The sequence below is a fragment of the Neodiprion virginianus genome, chromosome 5 (assembly GCF_021901495.1).
Source record: "Neodiprion virginianus isolate iyNeoVirg1 chromosome 5, iyNeoVirg1.1, whole genome shotgun sequence".
NCBI lineage: Eukaryota > Metazoa > Arthropoda > Insecta > Hymenoptera > Diprionidae > Neodiprion > Neodiprion virginianus.
This window is the reverse complement of record NC_060881.1, coordinates 34,004,249-34,023,300: the sequence shown is the minus strand read 5'-3', so window position 1 is coordinate 34,023,300 and position 19,052 is coordinate 34,004,249. Positions and strand designations below refer to the sequence as shown.

Below are 19,052 nucleotides of genomic sequence, written 5' to 3'. Positions count from 1 at the left end.
ATAAATGTAATTGTTTGAAGGTTATGGGGACTAGAAAGGTGGAACAAGGTAGTCTTGGGTTTTGGGATTGCTAAAAACGAATCCTACGTATAAATTTCGAGATTCTAAATAGCTGATCCAATATGGCGGACTGAAAATATAAAAATTGATCCAATCCGTATGAAATTCGTTACCCGGGGGTTTTCGAGGTCGCTGAAAACGAATCCGACGTCAGAATTTCAAAATGCAAGATGGCGGATCCAATATGGTGAATTTAAAATATAAAAATTGATCCGATTGGCATGGAGTTCGTTACTCGGGGGTTTTTTGGGGGTCGGATTTGGTCATCCAAAAAACCTCTGAGTGTGGATTTTCGAGCCATTCCGATCACTTTGACATTTTCAGTCCGTTATATTAGATCCGCCATTTAGAATTTTGAAAATTCCTCAGATCTGTCCTCATATTGAAATCAGTGACCTCGAGGACCCTTACATACCTAGTTTCAAGGAATTTGACCGAGAGGAAAAATGTATCTTTAATGGGTTAAAATCCTTTACTTCAAGAAGATTCTTTGTATGTCAAAAAGTAACGTTCAGACCATGTTCCGCCAATGAAATAAAAAAACATCTCCCTGATGTGAATAGTCCGATGTATACACGCGCGATAAAACAGACAAGGAGCTGCGGTCCGAGTAGAATTGTGACCATAAGCCATGCAGCGATGTGAGAAGAAGTTTACACACCGTCATTGGTAACGGCAATTGCGGTACTGACAACTGCGTGGGTATTATAATCGCCGGTAATGTGTGATAACGAGAAATCCTAGATCCCGGAAACAGTTTTCTACAGTACAGACACCGCAAATTTTTTAAGCACCGTGAATTTCGTTCGCTAATTGTTGGCTCGATTTTTACCTATCTGTGACGTGTTATTGTTGTTGTTGTTGTTGTTGTTGTCATCCGACAACGATTGATTCTTTTCCAAAACACCGAGGTATATCGTAGTCGGCACGATGCCGATGGTCGTCGGTTGATCCTCGGTTGTTTCCTCAGTTTGGGCCGAAGCCGTGGCGTCGAGGACGAGCAGGAAGAAGCAGATCGCGGCCGCAGCCCTCGTTTGAGCACCGCTGACCATCTTGGCCTAAAATTTTCGCCCTCCTGCCTGCGCAGCTGCGCCGTGCTGCTAGAGCTGCCGGCCGAATATCTTCCCGATAGGCCCACTTTTTTTCTTTCTTTCTTTTTACTTCACTACCTATTCGCCCTTTCTCGAAATATTTTTCTCTACGCTTATCCTTCTAACGTATCACCAGTTCATCCATATTATATTCCATTCTACACTTCACACTGCACTTGAACAAGAGTTCCTCTGGTTGAAATCACTGTATCTAACCGCGGTAGTATTTTATCAAGATTTATTTACCGTGTATAATTTTTCAAAGTCTTGCTACGTATGACGTACACGTTTTATAAAAGCGAATTATTTTATGCAGATCCGTAGTAAATTTTATATCTGACGGTGTAATAAAACGATTCAGTCGTTTATTGGCAATCTTTATCGTCGTGATTGTACAATTGCATTTATAAGAAAGGAATTATAAACTATGTATAAAAAAAAAGAAAAGAAAAGAAAAGAATCGAAAATAAATAGTCTCTAGGCATACAGCTAATTATTGATTGGCATTTGGTTGATTTCAACTATCCTGACGTATTGCCAATAATTCAAGTCTTTTCTCTGCGATAACACTTCGAGATTCCAGTTGTTACGTCAAGTTTGACAGATAAACGTCAGATCGCAAGAGATTCGTTACAGGTTCGTTGAATATCGCCGTCACTCCTGTCTCTCGTTTACAAAGGATTTGACGAATCTTTCTCTCTCCCTCTCTTTCTCTCTCACTTTCTTCTTTGTCGCCCGCACGGTTACCGCACACGATCGATGACCTGCCCGTGAAAAATCTCCTCTCATATACGACGTTCGTTTTTCGTGGATTTTTTCTCCAGTTTCTCGGTAACCGGGTGTCGTCTTCCTGTAAGCCACGCGGCACTATCTGGAAACCTTTTAACTTTTCTCTCTTCTTTGTTTCACGGTATCGAACAATATCCTCCTCGATTAGTCATTGCGGCACAGGCTCATTCACGACGCTCGCGTCGAGATTACGCTCGTTGACACATCCTGGTCCACAGAGAGACGCCCGGCTTGTCGTTACAGATCATACGCACGAGGATGTGTGCGATCACCAATGCGCGCATGCAGGAACGAAGTTGCAGCCTGACAGCAGCAGCTGCATTCTGCACCGAGGGTAAAAATCATTGAAAACCGTACCACAAAGAACCGATGCTAACAACCTCGGTGTTCTTCACACTGCACACATAATAAGGTTACCGTTTCGCACGGTCGCTGCGGCAGAGGATGTCAGCGGATTGAGGAACGAGGTGTACAGATGATTTTTTTACATTTCACACGAGTGCAGTGAAGCGATAATCATAAACTGTATTCAAACTTTAAACCAGTGGCGTGAATAACGGCGCGGATTTCAATTTATATGGCAGTGGAGATTTGCGTCCGTTTGATTTTCCATCAAGTCGATTCTAATAACCGGCAAAACGCCTCGGCGATCAGGCATTATTCGATCCTGCACTGGCTGGAATATGCATTGACTTGGTCCACCGCCGCCGCCGCCGCCTTCGCCGCCACAGTTTGCCCCTTCACGGGTTTATAATCGACCCATCTCACACGCAAGCAACATCGAGCGCGCACACAATCGCGATGATGCCCGCGACCCATCGGCTCGGCCCGAACGTCACTGCGCAAGCCTATCCTGGGCTGGATGCTCTTCGCAGGTGAACAACACCCTCCGTCGGTAACGAAGCGCCGGTGATGCGCTACGCTTGTTTTCGAGTTTGGCGTGCTAACGACGTTTACCGAAAAACGGCGCTCGTCGTTTGTTTACAATCCACCGCTGACCGACCCTGACGATGATTGTTCTCCGGCAAACCGTTCATGGCGAGAGAGCGGAGGACCGATCCTCCGTTTACTCTTGCTGATGGATATCGTTGCGGTTCTTCGGGCTCTGGTGTCGGTCACTGCACTGCGAACACCGCGTGCCTGATGGCCCGGAGCCGACGAGAGCGATTTTTCTACAGCCTGTCGTCTCACCGCCGAGCTCGTTCACGATCTTCGCCAACGAGGACAGGCACCACTAACGCGCCGCAACTCCCGTTCGACCAGACTGATCCCATCCAACGACCCAACAACCGTCGGGCTCCAGGGCTTGGGGGGGTGTTAACGTCGAGGTCAGTGACGTACATCTCGCTCCGAGCACCTCGACCCGTTTTACAAGTTTTCCAAGAGCTATTCGCGCCCCTTTTTGCCTAGGAGTAAGAGGAATTTTTCAAAATCGGCAACGCAACTGGCTTAGACTTCGAACGGCGTCGCACGCTAGTCACCGACACGAAGCACTGACCTTCCATCAAATAAATCAAACAATCATCACACCGTATCTCAACATTCATTTAAACTCGCAAGCTATTCGCTCTAACTCGATTCTTCTTTGCTAGTCAGCTATTGAGCGACTTTACTGTTAGAGAATCGGGCCCTGAATCCTCAGGTACTTCGGTGTAAAGTTAGCTCCTGTTCAGTTCCGTTCACTTTTTAGAGCAGTGGCTCTATCTGTAGTCCGCTGAGGAGCTTGAGCTAGTCGAAATAGCGTTGGAACTGGCGAAAGTATGCATCCTTACTATTCACTATAATTCCGAAATTCACCGGTTCGTTACTCAAGGGTTTCTTTATTGTGGTAGGATCTTACGTTATTCAAGAACGGGGGAATTATTCTGACCTATCAATACTCGGGGAATGCACTGGCTTACCATCGGTAAAAAAAAAGTACCGTTTGTCGGTAAATATGAGATCGCATATCAGCTAGCCTCCCATCACGTGACTATATTGTACCCACCGAATTGTATCGACTGAATAGACAGTGTTCTGCGTTACCTTCTCGGGTGAGTTCTGGATAAAGAAATTCGCACTGTCGCCGCTAGAATCGTGATTGAGATTTACAACAACGTGATGGTTTTTTTTTTTTTCCCAATTTGTTATCATACCCATGAGGCTTGGTATTATTTTTCCTTTTTTATTTTTCGCGTGAGCAGAGTTCAAATGCGAAAACTTATAACAGGAACTAGTGAAATTGTAATCCGGCATCAACTTACCTCCTTCATCAGTCATCACCAAGACTGTGGTGGACGGACCCAGGCCTTCGGGGTTGAAAACTTGCAGCGAAACAAGATACTGTGTGTAAGTTTCCAGACTGTGAATAGTGTGGCTCTGGAACGAGAACGAATTCGATCAACATCGCAAATGAGAGACTCTGGTCTCTAGCGCGGCAGAAAAGTGTCAAACTATGTTAAAGTTTCGGTTATGCTGTAAAGTTATTTGACGCAGTGGTCAGTCGGCGACATTGTGTAACTACTCGGTAAACGTAGTCGGGAGGTTGGAAAAGTTGAAGGTTGAAAAAAAAAATTTCAGGCGTAAGTTAAAGCCCGTGAAATAGCAGCGTATTAATTTTAAAGTCAGCCTAGCTGCCCGGAGGCAAGATGTAAACCATGTTTAGAGAATTGGAATGTTTACGGGAGTCACCATACCCTTTTTGGTAATAAACAAGGCCTTGACCAGTCTGACCTCTGAACCCGACCCACACGCCCTGAGGCAGTAATGTCACTAACGATGTTGTCGAAGTCCATTGTTTTAGGCACGGTAAAGAAGGGACGGTTTCAAGAAGGGGCGTGAATAGGTCGAGAACATTAGCCGCGTCAATGGTCGAAACATAATTTTTTTCCGCTCACCTCGACGTTCGCATCGCGTATGTAAATTTCCTTGACATCCTCGTTTCCTCTGTCGCGTGGTCTGTAGGCGATACGATAGCCCAAAAATTCGCCGTGAATGGTGTCCCTGTTCGGGGGTCGCCAGGTGATCAGAATCGAAGTTGCGGAAGTATTGTGCGCTGTTGTGATCGTCGGCTTTCCGTCAGGTACTGAAACAAAATAAGTAGTTAGAAGTGAAGTTTGGACGGTTAAAGCCTGCGGCGACCGGTCCGAAGCTGAAACTCGACATTTTGTCATGTGTGTAAATAGACCCGGCTTCGGGTTAAAAATAGCCCGACGCGACGGTATGAGCAACGAAGCAAATCTCTATCTAGCCTAGCTCTACGCTTGACCTCCGTTACTCTCACACTTGTCAGTCAAAACAATCAAATTATTAAACGCAAGGCGCAGGATACATTGTTTGCGGGAGTTTGTTTGCCAAGCTGCAAATGTGCACGCTGCCCCGACTAATGCGGAGGGGCGATGCAATGTAGCTCGCAATCCACTGCAGAAACAATTCGAGGGGGAGGACATTAAAATGCAGACAGGTGCGAGAGCATCCGAGCGGTGAGACAACGCTGGACTCATTTAAACTACTCCTAACTAGAATGCCCGTATTAATCTACCGGTGACCATTTCCCTACGCGACGGTGGTTCCTCTCTACCTTATGGATGTAAATGTAGCCTCGTAACCACGCTTCACGAATAGGGGGGCGGGAAATGAAATTCCGAATTTGAAAAGTTCGGAAAGCTCCAAATTCCGAATCTTTTGTTGGCGAAACTTAAGAGTAATGAAATCAAACTTTGACAAAACGTCAAAGTTTGAATGGTCTGAAAGCCGATTCTCAAAGCTCCGATAGGACAACATGCCGAAAGGGCGTAACTCCGACAAGTCAAAGTTCCGAAAGTGCGAAAGTGAGAAAATTTTTAAATCCGAAACATCGAAATTCCGAACGATCGAAGATTTTCAGTTCCGTGAATATCTGGCTTGGTGAAATTTCACCATTTTGAACTTTCTTTGTTTGAATTTTCGATATTTTTGCCTTCGGAATCCCGGTCATTGCGATTTTCGGTTTTTCTGATTTTTTAGTATATTTTAATTTCCAGAATTTTACTCTATCGAAACTTTACTTTTCTGAAATTTGTTCTATCATGACTTGAATTTTCAGAATCTTGCATTTCGGGACTTTGAGCCGTCGCCTTTCAGACCATTCGAAAATTTGTTGTTTCATAAAAGTTTGATTTCTCTACGTAAAGTTTCGCCACCAAATAATTCAGAATTATGAGTTTTCGGAACTTTTTGAATTCGGCACTTGAACCCCACCCCTCAAATCGGTCACTACAATACTAGAATGATTGAGTACAATAACTCACGAAACATACCAATATATCGGTTATTACAAAATATGTGAAAAAAGAGCACCGCCAAGTTAGAGTATACAAACATACAGAGCACATTACGGACAAAGAGAGAATTATGTTGGTACTTCAAAAGATTGTGCGAATATTTCTAAGCCTTGAGTGTCGTTTGGTTGGGTAGTTTTTTTTTTTTTTTTCTTTTTTGTTGGATGTATTGGAATGGTGCATCGTAAAGTGAAAAAACATGCGAATTTCAGAACTGCGATGCATTTGGTTGACAACACTGTGTATTCCTGTGAAATATATGTGATATGATACCCTGTAGAACCGTGTGATGTTTTGGATTATTTCCGCTGCCGAACTCAGGTTCAAAGAGCGAAACTGAGGAGCCAGACGAGGCAATCGGAAGTTGGTCTCTCCATAGACTAGAGGGAAAAGGGTAAGGCATTATGGGTATGAGAGGTGGATACGTGAAAATATAACCGCAATTGTATTTTACGAAGCTTTTCTGAACGTTGCCCGACCGCGCAGCGTGTATTTGCCTCATGATCGTCAATTTTTACGATACTCAAGTACATCGTGAAACTTGTTGACTTCTCTCAAACTAGCTGTACATAACCTGGCATTTGTACTTTCTTCTTTCCTGTCTGTAGGGATTATGCCGAAACAAATGGCGCCAGTTTTATCCACTGAACTTCTATCCCGAGCAACCGATTCGTGGCTGTGAATTTGTTAATTAAGTATTCTACTGTCATAGAGAAGAAAATTTTCTATAATGGATAATAAATCGGATCATCATCTTCGCGATAATCACTATCGGTTTAGAATATTTAACGTCTGTAGCATCGTTTTTGCTAACCACAGTTATTTATGCTTTTATCGTTCTGTTTTGGGGCAGAAATTCAGATGGTTTTGCCAAACCATTAATCAAAAGTTTATCCTAGAATTTGCCTTGGAGCGTTTATCCAGTGTATATGTATGAAAAAAGGCAAAGACAAGAAGGGAAAAAACGTTACCAAAAACCAACGTAAAAAAAGACGAAGCCGAGGGAGGCTGCAGAAGTTATTCCCAATGGGGACGGGGGTTCAAACTTTCGGTTGGCTACACGACCCTATTACTTTTAAGAAACAGTTCACGGTCCGTACAAGTCTACGTGTGTAGCTCACATCGCGGGGCAAATGAAATTGCAGCATAACCATGGGGTTGTGAACCTCAGGTGAAAAGTGGTGGAAGGTTAAGGTCAGTGTCAAAGGGTAAAGAAAAAAAAAAGAAGAGAAAATAAACGCTGCGCGGAGACTTCTTTCGAAGTAGTAACTTTGTCGTTTTTTCTTCTGACCTCCTCGGAGACTACATGAAATAATGTGAAAAGCTCAAATTACGAGGTAGAGTGGAAGTTGGATATTACAAATAAACTTGACCAAATGAAAGAAGCCGTAGCTTTGAGCCGGCTGGCTAGCCAGCGGCCATTTTCCTATTTACTAAACAATTTAACATCGCGGTTTAATAAGTGTGAAACGTTGGTTTTACTGCCACATCCACATCAATCTGTGTTAACATATTATTACTTTTCCTGTCCGTAGCAGCGCGTTTACGACAGACGAAGGGTGTAAGGCATATAACGCAGGGAATTTGTTGGATTTATGAAAAGTTTCAGCAGTAGCTCGAGCTTATAATATTATATTTTCCCAGCACGCCGCGAATGCGGTGAAAGCGCATTGCCTCAATTCTGTTGGCATTAATTTAATGATCAAAGAGCTCGCAGCTTGAACAATGAGAATAATCGAAAACGCCAACTTGCACATGGGTTTAAACGCCGGTCACGTAATCACGAGAGTGTTAAGAGCCAAAGGCAACCAGCTGGCGGTGAAATTGTTCGATAATTGGTCGTTAAATCGGGTCAAACCGGTAGTAAAAAAATCACTTGTCATTAGCGGTCCCGTTCTAACGACACCTGCAAACATCACTCGGTGTGTAATTTGGTAAACAAAGGTGTATTTTCTACGATTTTCACGTTTCTTTTCAACGGATTTTATTTCACTTTGCGATTGCTGTTCGTGCTTTCCGTTGTGTCTGGAAATTTTGAAAATTTAAAGATGTTTTCGAAAGAAGGCAATTAGCGATTGAATTTCATTTGCAATTCATATTAAAGAGTGTCTTTTTTTCCATATCACCACCGTGATTGAAGAAAAAGTCCGGATAGAATCCATAATAATTAGACAGTCGACGTGTTCCTGACTTGAGTGGGTTCTCACATCCATCCGAGTAATAAAAATGCATAAAACGTCGCCAGGCTGCAATGGCCTAGGGATTTAGGGATTCCTCCCGGGGGTTGAGTGCGATTTGAGTCGGTGCAGCGCAGCATCCAAAGCTATTGATCCACCGGCAGAAATTCAGTTAAAGCTATCAGAGTTCCCACCCTTACCCATGATGCTACAGGGCCTGGCTATATACAATACAAACAGGCCAAAGTATAGCTACAGGGTGAAATTAGTAGCAAGATTCCCTCCAGCCCTTAACTGAGAGTAAAAAGTCATTTAACCAACTAAACGTGCGCGCAAGGGCGGCGAAGTAAATATTTGTTTGTGATAATTTAAAATCTTTTGGTCTAACAAAATGTTTAGTTAATTTCAACTAAATTTTGCCAGACCAACAAATCTTGGATTGTTTGAAAATGTTTAGTTGATTTCGACTTAATTTTGCTAGACCAACAGATCTTGAATCGATTGAAAATGTTTGGTTGATTCAACTATATTTTGTTAAACCAACAGATTTTGAATTGACGCGAATAAATATTTACTTCACCGGCCGTGACGACACATTTAGTTGATCCAATGACTTTTTGTCTCTCATTGTCAGCGTTGAGCAAATCCGCCATTTAAAAACACAATCAAATAGTTACGGTATAACAATCATACGGATAGTTACGACGATGATGATGTGAGGAAGAAAAACGGAATAGATCGATGAAAACCTCGCGCAGAAGGATGACTGAATTGCACGTAGAGACCGTAGCCTCGGGATAGGAACACGTGTCCGCGTAATTGATGGTTCCCACTTTTATTTTCACTTTTCCCTTTTACGTTTACGACCTCGATCATTTTTATGCATTTTTCCTGTGTGTTCGTACTTTTATTTTCTATTTACGTTACTTGTTTTTTTTTTTTCTTCTTCGTATTATATAACTCACAGTAACGGCCTATCAAACTGTATTATAAACATTTAAGAAAATATTATACACACACCTAGGATATCGCGATGCTTGAAGCTTCATAAATTTTATCTATATACCTGTATAAAAATCACGTTTATGAACTATAAGATTTTTTAACCGCTCAATTTCCTACAGATATTGTAATCGTTGATGTCTGTCTGATGAAATTTCTTTCACCACTACGGTGATTATTTTTAAAAATACTGTAGTTTCACGCCCGCGATTTTGGGTGGATTTGAATTTTCGTGATCTTATAAATAATCCAACTTGCTGCAAGTATTACGTGAGTGAATCGGTAGCGGAAATAAGATCGACGTATACATGTATACTTATTGGCCCCGAGTTTCCTTATATCTGTTGTCGGAGTAACAATAAAGAGGTGGTAAAATAAGAAGTAGATCACAAGGCGCGGACCGTCCGCAGATATCGGTTTATTGTGATCATCTAACTGTGAAAGCAAAACGAAAGGCGAGTCCTTACGACGAAAACGACGAACGTTTCCTATCTCGAAGTTCGGAGCTTTTGTTCTTTTTCGCAATTCGGCCAATATTATCTCTTCCTTTCTCCCCCATTCTTTTCCTATGCATGTATATCATGTACATACATAGGCATACACACACATATACATATATATATACATATGTATACGTACATGTATAACGGCGACTCGCCTACTTATCGTTTTGCCCTTAAGCGCCCAAGGAATTTGTTACGAGTTTCCCCTGCACCGGCACTTTACGGCTCCTCTCTAAATAACATACTCGTGAAAACTGTTTTACCGACGGTAAAAAAAAACAAAGAAACTATACACAAATGGTAAGTCATTTTTTCGACCGTGCGTTCGAACGTTGAAGTTGATCGTGAGTGAGAAGTGAATCGAAGCTTGACATTGAGGTGAAATATATCTAAGAAGAAAAAAATTAACAACAACGAAGAAAAAAACGCATAATGCGTAGGCAAGAAAGTTCGAGATGAAAGCTTTTCTTTCAGCCAATTCATTCGGTCAGGCTTCTCTCGTCGACTTGATTTGAATAGTAATTATAAAATGAGATGCGAAACGGACGTCTTGGGACGGGAGAATGAGAGCACAATCTGGTATTTTCGAGGAGATAGAGAGAGAGAGAGACAGAGAGAGAGAGAGAGAGAGGGATTACGGCTTCACCGCAATCGTCACCCGCTGCTTTTCTCCTACCTTTGCAGTTTCACCCATTTTCTCAACTTTTCATTATTTCTATACTCTTCACTTATTCATATGGAGATGTAGACGCCTACAGATATTTGTCAATATATACGACGAGACTTCGGAAAACTTGCGAGATTAGGGAACACCCCCTTAAGTCGCGGGTTACGAAATCCAAAGTAATTTTCCAACTCAATCATCTGCAGGTTTGTGTATGTCCTTAGATATATCAGATTACGTCAAATTCCGCGAAACGCGAAAATTGTTTCGTCACGTCGCTCAGCAACCTCTAGACAAAAATAATGGACGTGACTCGTTACGTAATCAGACTAATGAGAGGTGTGTAGAAAGTGCGAAAAAACAATCTGTCGAAAAAAGGCGAGCATGTGAGAAACGAAATCTATCGTTTCTTTTTTTTTTGTTTCGTAATAATTTTTCATCCATATTATTATAGGTTCGACGTTGTCAAACAACACATGCACATTCCTTTGAATAATCATTCTCGCGTACGAGTGCAAAGAGACCCAAGTTCCTTTTCTGCACCATTCGGGCGAGTAATAGACGCGCCTAGATTTATTCTTGCTGGGATTTCTTGAGAACAGCGTGACGCTCCATGGGGTGCTGTTAGGTAGATGCCAGATTACACCGGGAAGACAAAAATACGAAAGAGAGAGGAAAAAAATGAAAAATCTGCAAAAGTTTTTAGGTATGTGAATAAAAGAGATTGAATATAAGAGAGCGAGAGAGAGCTGGAGCGATTCGTTAGTTGTATTATGTCATGGCAAGCCTTTGGCCAAAAAAAAAAAAAAAAAAATGTATACGGGAAAAACAATACAAAAAGTAATAAATTAACATAACGGTGCTGTATGCAGAAAATTATACATATGTAATTAACAAAATTTGACAAAATTAGAATCGCATGAATAATAAACCAATTAGAACGTAAAAAATATTACTGTTGCGAAATTAATTAAGAGATAGAGAGAAAACAAAATATTCGAAGTTCGTTCAGATATGAAAATTCGCCTGGAAACATGAAAATGTCTTTCTCTTTTTTCCTGCATGCGGTATTTTTAACTTCCGGTCCCTCTGTTTCCAGAGAAAAAAGAAAGTTATTGTAATCTGACATTCTCGAATGGATGTCTGTGTGTGTGTGTGTGTGTGTGTGTGTGTGTGTGTGTGTGTGTGTGTGTATGTACGTGATCAATTTCTTTGTTCGACGATATCTCGATATCGAGTTCCCAGATTTCAATGATTTTCGTTGCAATCGACGCTGCTTTTCCAAACTTAAAACCGATTAGATTTTGGCTTTGATCGGTTCAGTATTGTTTCAATTATTTAAACATCAAAACTCCATGAAAACAATAAAAATGATGATATATTAAGAATCAATGGATGGATTCGAATGAATACTGGTATTATCGCGAATATAAAATCAGATTTGCAAAATTTAAATTCGGCGTATTCAATGGGCGTGAAAAAATAAACCAAAAATGTTTAGATTTTTATGAAAATTGGTACTTAAAGGTTTGTTAAGTGGCTGATCACAAATCTGAGGTCAGATTTGCAAAATCAAAAATGGCAAATCCAATATGGTGGAAAAAAAGTCGAAAAATATTCGGATTTTTGTGAAAATTAGTAAGCTGAGGTTTTTTGGGTCACCGCCAACGAATCCAAGGTCAGACTTGCAAAATTTGTAATGGTGGATCGATCGGAGTGGTTAAAAATAAAAAAATCGTCATAATGTCATGTAATATGGTATCCGAGGGCTTTTAAATCGTTGATCACGAATCTGAATTCGTGGTTTGAAATTCGAATTGGATATTGATATTTTTTTTCCGAGAACTTGGAACCTGCAGTGTAAGAACGGGAACTTCGAGGGCTTGTTTTTTTTTTTTTTTTTTTCAATTTCATTCTTTATTTCTTGCCTCGGACTATTTTGCGGGTTGAACTATAAAAACCATAGGCAGACAAGAGTGAAAGATAAACCTACCCTCTCGCAGCGTGACCATGTAGTAAGATTCTTTGCTCGGCAAGCTTCGTCCCATCGCGTTTACAGCGGCAATACGAAAACTGTATACCGTGAATGGGATCAGGTTTTGAATTGTGTAGGTCGTATCGTTGGTCGGTGTCTCGATTCCGCCCATCTCGTCCCAAGACCCGTCCTCGCCAACCCTGAAAAGAAAAATAGAATCCATGTAAGTAAAACGTAAAACTGGACATCTCACGGTCATTTCACTTTTCCTCTATTTTTATTTATTTACTATTTTTTTTTCTTTTTTTTTTCTCTCTCTCTCTCTCCAACGTTTTAAACCTGCGCCAAAACTGCGTTCAGAGAGAAGTGTATAGTGTTGTAAAATTTTACGAGCTTTGCCTTCTCGACCAGAAGCTCTATCGAGTATAGAGCTAAGAGCGAAGGAGAAAAGAAAATACTACAATAATGGCAAAGTTGATTATACCTTCCATTGCAATATTAAAAAAACTTAATTTTCCGCAAAACCAATGAAAATTATAATAATATTATATTAGATGGATGTCCAGCAGTGGTACGTGTGTAATATTATCGCTTTCTAACTATGGATGTAAAATTTTCGGATCGAAAAGATGAACAGCATTCGACTTGTTCGGTATGAGGATAATGTCGGTATTGTATATCTGTACGTATTAGGATGGTTCTATATTTATGGCGTTAATGAATTTTTTCCGGGCCACTCCCCAAATCGAATCCAAATAATTTCCCCGTTTATAATACACGTGCTCGGTCACATTCTCCGTTACATGTATTTTATTGTAAAAAAAAAAAAAAAAAATAGTAAATATTGAGATCCCTTTATCGCGCGGTGCTTAAAAATCACACTCCGAATCATAAAATCTGTGTGAATTTTTTCAGATTTTAAAAAGTGGTGTTTTGCTAAAACATGATTAAGATGGAAGAGGATGATGTACATGGGCTGTTAATTTGACATGGAATACCCCTTATATATATATATATATACATATATTGCATAATATTTTTACTCTGATACCCGTACGTATTTTGCATGTATTACGATAGGAAAATTCGCTTCGATCATGCTGAATATTCCCCTTTGGTGAAATGGATTGGGGAGGTGTAGATTTTTAGCAGGGGAGATTCGAGCCAAACCGGTACCTCTGGGATATCCCGAGGGAGCGTTGGCATAATCCTGATGTACCATTACCGGACTCTGCAAGAATTTATTTTACCATTTCTCCCATCCTGGACGCTGACGTCTTTCCACCCGTGTGCGGAAATTACGGGAAATAAATGACCAACCGTATTCCATTCGTACTAGGGTGGTCCCTAAGAAGGTCATTTTTGAATGTTGACCGGCTCATCCTCCATATCGGCTCCAAATAATTCAAAAACAATTCGTTATTTCGTTCAGATTGTTATCTCAACTCTAACCCGAGTCCGGAAGATGTCCGAGAAACATCTTTATACCAAATTTCTTGGAAATTCGTTCGTTAGATTTAATGTGTCCCTGAAAGGGTTAATTGGTTAAATCCACTCTCTTCGGATACGGGTTAGGGTTGAGATAAAAATCTAGAAAAATTAGGGAATTATTTTTGAACTATTTGGAATCGATTTGGTTGGTGAGTCGGTCGAAATTAAAAAATGACCTTTTTAAGGATCACCCTAATATATACGTCCATTATAACCCATTCCACCCCGGTTTATATATCGTGCAATCAATTTTGGTACTTATACTTGGCCAATAATCCACTAACGATGTATCCGTTATCTTGAAATATTTATTATTGGTGTCTGATCGGTCCGTTGCTGAGTTGGGTGCAGGTTGTGTAAACAACGCTGTGCAGGTTTCATCAAAATACATGATTAGAGAATGCGATAAACTCGGTGTCGACTCAAGGCGGAGAAACAGAGAAAAGCAATAAATTTGCACAAAAAGTGCTCACATCAGTTATGAATAACTTGAGATATAATAATAGTCTGCTTTGCTTGTGCAGAAAAAACTGTACAGTCCATGCGAATGCAATAAGTCCTCACTAATTTTGTTTGTGAATGAATTGCCTTCGAATTACTTGAATTTGTATTTTTGTACCTTGTTCTTCAATTGACCGAAAAAACAACTTATGCACAATCAATAGAAGTCGTAGATCGTGAAGTATTGGCTTGTTTCAAAATATATCTCTGATGATTTGTGCAGAGTTCATTTACCAATAAAATGTGTGATTATTCATTGAAATTGGACCAGGAACACGAATCGGGCATTTACAAATCTTCTCGACAGTCTAAACCGTCTCCGATTATTCAATACTCAATTATTTCGATTAAAATTCATAGTATTCAATTATTTCTTCTACGTCAAGTGGTTGTCCGATAAAGTTTATTGGAATTTAATTTAGTTATTCATTTTAAACCCCACTTCACACTTTAAATATTGTTGCAATGGCAAGAAAATGTGACACTCGTAACTATTTAATGTTTATGTTGTTGTCGATACTAAATTTTCTAGTTATTGTACAATTAGATTGATTTCGTTTTTATTCAACCTCAAGTCACTGTTCCGCCAGCATTAATCTATAGCAACAGTAATATGACAATATATTTCGAATGACTGTGTCAAAAAATAATAGTAAAGTACATACTGAAATTACTAGAAATCACAGATTGATAATTAATTTATGTCGTGTGCTCAGAACCACATTTTCTCTATTTATTGTAAAAAAAACGTATACAGTTAAGGTTTAAAATTCCCTCAGTGTAGATGCAGACGAATCGAAGTTTTTTCATGCGTGTTTTCTGGACAGAAAGTACCTGTTTCTACGACGGTCGAGTGAGTTTGCGTATGCGCATGCGCGGAGTACTGAAGAGACCACTTTCTAGTCCTAGGATCTTTGAAAGCACGGTCTTATAGACAGGTCTGCGCACTCCGGCTGTAAAACCGTGCTCGAAAATGAAGCCGATGTTGTGAATTTTCGCCGCTAGCGCTAGTGAGGGAGAGGCCTACTTAGTACGCATACACTGGCCTCGGAGATTGCAGCGCTCCGGTCTTTGGTGCATAAATTGAGAAACACAGGCTTCAAGACGGTCACGCTGCGTTATATAGGAAGGGGCTTGGAGTGCCCAGACCTGTCTATAAGACCGTGGTTGAAAGTAATCGTTTCTGTACTCCGCGCATGCGCTGTCGCGAACAAATCTGACATTGTGCGAACCTAACCTCAATTTCGTGCTTGGTGAAAAAAAACGCGTAACACACTCTTGTTATACGAAGAATCGTGTGCGACAAGTAGGCAACGATCTTTTCTCCTCGCGTATTTTCAATACTCGTCTTCGGCTCATCTACGAGTCATATTGCAAACTTACGCTCGGCCGGTAAAGACCGAGTTTGTCTCCTTGTTACTCAACATATACTATTTTCGGCCAATTTAAGTGGCCATCACCATGTCGAATGGCCGTTCTTTCGCAGTAAGTTGTAAATTCTCCGTCTCTCGCCGGTTTTCCGGAGGCTTGTAACAACCGTGGTGGGACCTTGAAATGGGATTCAGCTCGTTCCGGGATCCCATGGTCGGGGAAATTGTCGAGGGAGACATAGACCGCGCGACCGTGTGGTGTTGGATTAATCAGAGGCATAAGTCAGTAACTGGGATAGTTGTTCTTGCTTGAGTCGCGGGCTCGAAGGCAGCCGGAGCATCGAGTGGCGGCTACGCGAAACCCGGAGCAGCCGCTACAGCTGAATTGTCGAGGGCCACGGGCAATTAATAATTGAAACGCGGGCGGAGCTGCATGAGCACACCAGTCGAGAAAGGGTTTTACCGTCTTCAGATTTGCATTCGCGTTACCGCTTTGCACTAATTAATAGTGGATATTAATGGGCACCGATTTGTTACGGAAAGTTTCTAGGCGGTACCGCCACGCCGGTCGAGATAATTGCTGCAGTTTACGCTGTCCAAGAATCTGCATTACCTATACCGACTTCAGACCACCAGCTTCGGGCGAACTAAAAAAAAAATCAACACCGCAATGGCTGATGCTGGGAAAAAAGATTTTCAGGAATTCACCAAACTTCATTACTATGGAAATAAAATTTTAGGTTATGTTAATACTGGTTCTCTGTTTACTTGTTCGTTAATGTAGTAATGTTCATTAATCAACGTTAATGCCTTACCCTTCCCGTTACCTTGTTTTCGGTTCGAAACAAAATGCGACTTCGATTCTATACGAATTATGTGACAATGCATCCGTTTCATCGCGTCAGCTGCATCACCAGTCATTGTCACGTAATTCGTATAGAAATGAACTCGTATTTTGTCAGGACCGAAAACAAGTTGGCCGGAACTTTAAGGCATTTATGCACTTTACTATACATTGTGTACACTGTACAGTAATGTTCAATAGGTTCTGAGTGACTCACTATTCTTTTTGAATCAAAACTGGAAGGAGTTTCCTTTTTAGTAAAATTTTATGTGCCAATGACTAGTGACGCAAGTTACGGGAGCAACAAGCGATAGGTTGATCATAGATACGTAAAATTTCTGTATAAAAAAAACTTGCTTGAATTTTGATTGCAAAAAATTGGTGGTCTGAAGCGAGTCATTGAAGAGTTGAGCTTTCATTGGATCGATTTTTTGTACAACGATATCTCGGGAATAAACAATAAGATTTCGACAATTTTGGTCTCAATCGATGTGGTTCTTCAGGATTTCGACCTAATTAAATTTTGAACGAAATCGCCTGAGCCGTTCCCAAGTTGTCAGGAAAAACGTTGTACCCTTTTGTCACTAAGAGCAACCCGAAAATTGATGATAAAATTTCTATATGTTTGATTTCGTCTCTAGACACCAGGTTCGATTCCTGGCTTCGTCGTTAATTTTTCAATTAACCTAAAATATTCGAACTTTGCACTTTCTCTAAGATAGAATTTTTAGCCAAATTTTTAGCTGTTGTGATTGATTTCTGAGTTTGTTGTCAAAGTGAAGATCCGTTTGTCAAATCAAATAATGAATTTCGAAAATAATTCTAGGAGTATCGCAAAGTTCTAGAATTGATCGGTCCTTTCAGGCGAGCGAAGTTTTCTTGCTTCTCCAGGCTCGCGTGTGCCGCAGGCTATTTAATGCACCGTTCACCTTTTAAGACCATTGGCTAATGCCTCTAATTCACAGCACTGAAAGTACTCGCTGAACAAGGAACGCGTAATGGACACGACGAGGCTGAAGACGTATCGTGAAGTTCGACCGGTTCGAGGTGCTCGATACGCGTCACGTGTCGATATACACCCAGCTCACCCTTCGCCGGCACATCCACACCATACCTCGCAGGTTAATAACGCTCAGTGGACTGCTACTAACGTCAAGTTCCATTAAATGTGGCTTTAATAGACCATCCCTGGTATTAGCTGTCTCATATATGTCGAGGGGTCGGTGCCGGCTGCGCTCTACATCATTTACGCATCACAGTTTTAGGCAAAGTGTACAGCTATAAGTGTCCATTGATCGTCTCGCGTAAACCGGAAAGAGTTTGATCAACGACAAAGTGTAGAGATAATCCAACGCTCGAGGGACTTTTCCACTTATCGGTATAACATGGTCGTTGACGATAATATCCACCGTAACACGGCTCTTTGATAGGTATCGAATTTTCATAAAATTATGATACCGAGGATTTAAAAAGTCAGGTTGACTACGGCGGTAAATGAACAATTCATAGTGATTTTAGCATGGTTGTTTATTCTTTGGTAGCGCTTCTTAAGCGTACTTGACCTGAAAACTCTGAATCAAAGCGTATCGAAAAGTAAGATATATACCCTGTAAAAAAATGCGGTGTGGACTTTGATAGAATGGTTTTTGGTGTCGATCTAACACGCCAATTTTTTACGGTGTAAATTCTGATGGCCCTGCATGTGAGCAGCGTACATTTTGAAATTCTATGGTACCTAAGTTCGATTACCGCATCCTTAATCATTCGATGTCGTGACCGTTCTACTTTTCGATCCTCACGACTCGCAAAACGAAAGGAACCATTAAGCTTGTGTGATGTGTGTCGTTTATTGTTATTTTCTACCCTCGTTCCTAACAAAGTGTATCAACGGATGGTGTATGTGATGTGTATATTTAGCCGGCACTCAAATCAATAAAACATGATTAAAACCTTAAATACACAATGACCAGACCGTGTAGAGGCACTCGAGGCGGGAGGGTGAGCAGATGTTGCACACCTTGTTCCCTGTTTTTCGCCAATGTACGCCATGATTGATTGTTCCATGCCCACTCCACGACTGTGTAACATTCATGCCGATAAAACACGCCGGAAGAGGCTTCATTAATTTTGAATGGAAATCAAATTGCTTCGTGAATACACGAGCAGTCTACTAGTACTTGATTCCGTTAGAAAAATTTCGAACACTTCGCATCACTCGATACTTTCGTCTCTCTTTTGCCGTTCGTCCGGTTATTTGCTAAATAGAGAGTACCTATCCCATTCGCCC

The 19,052-nt window shown here is 41.0% G+C and overlaps 1 protein-coding gene across 4 annotated transcripts in view; it reads right to left on the bottom strand.

Moving 5' to 3' along the window:
• LOC124304414 (tyrosine-protein phosphatase 99A) overlaps nucleotides 1-19,052 on the bottom strand; it is a 318,232-nt gene that overhangs the window by 33,381 nt on the left and 265,799 nt on the right. For 3 of the 4 annotated variants that reach the window (XM_046762635.1, XM_046762637.1, XM_046762638.1), the window contains exons 4-6: nucleotides 12,578-12,759; nucleotides 4,817-5,004; nucleotides 4,184-4,298 (exon numbers count right to left, since the gene is read on the bottom strand). In XM_046762635.1, coding sequence (XP_046618591.1) covers nucleotides 4,184-4,298; nucleotides 4,817-5,004; nucleotides 12,578-12,759 — 485 coding nt within the window. Of the gene's footprint in view, nucleotides 1-892; nucleotides 3,216-4,183; nucleotides 4,299-4,816; nucleotides 5,005-12,577; nucleotides 12,760-19,052 lie in introns of those variants that run through there. The other variant, XM_046762639.1, reaches the window with a different exon arrangement.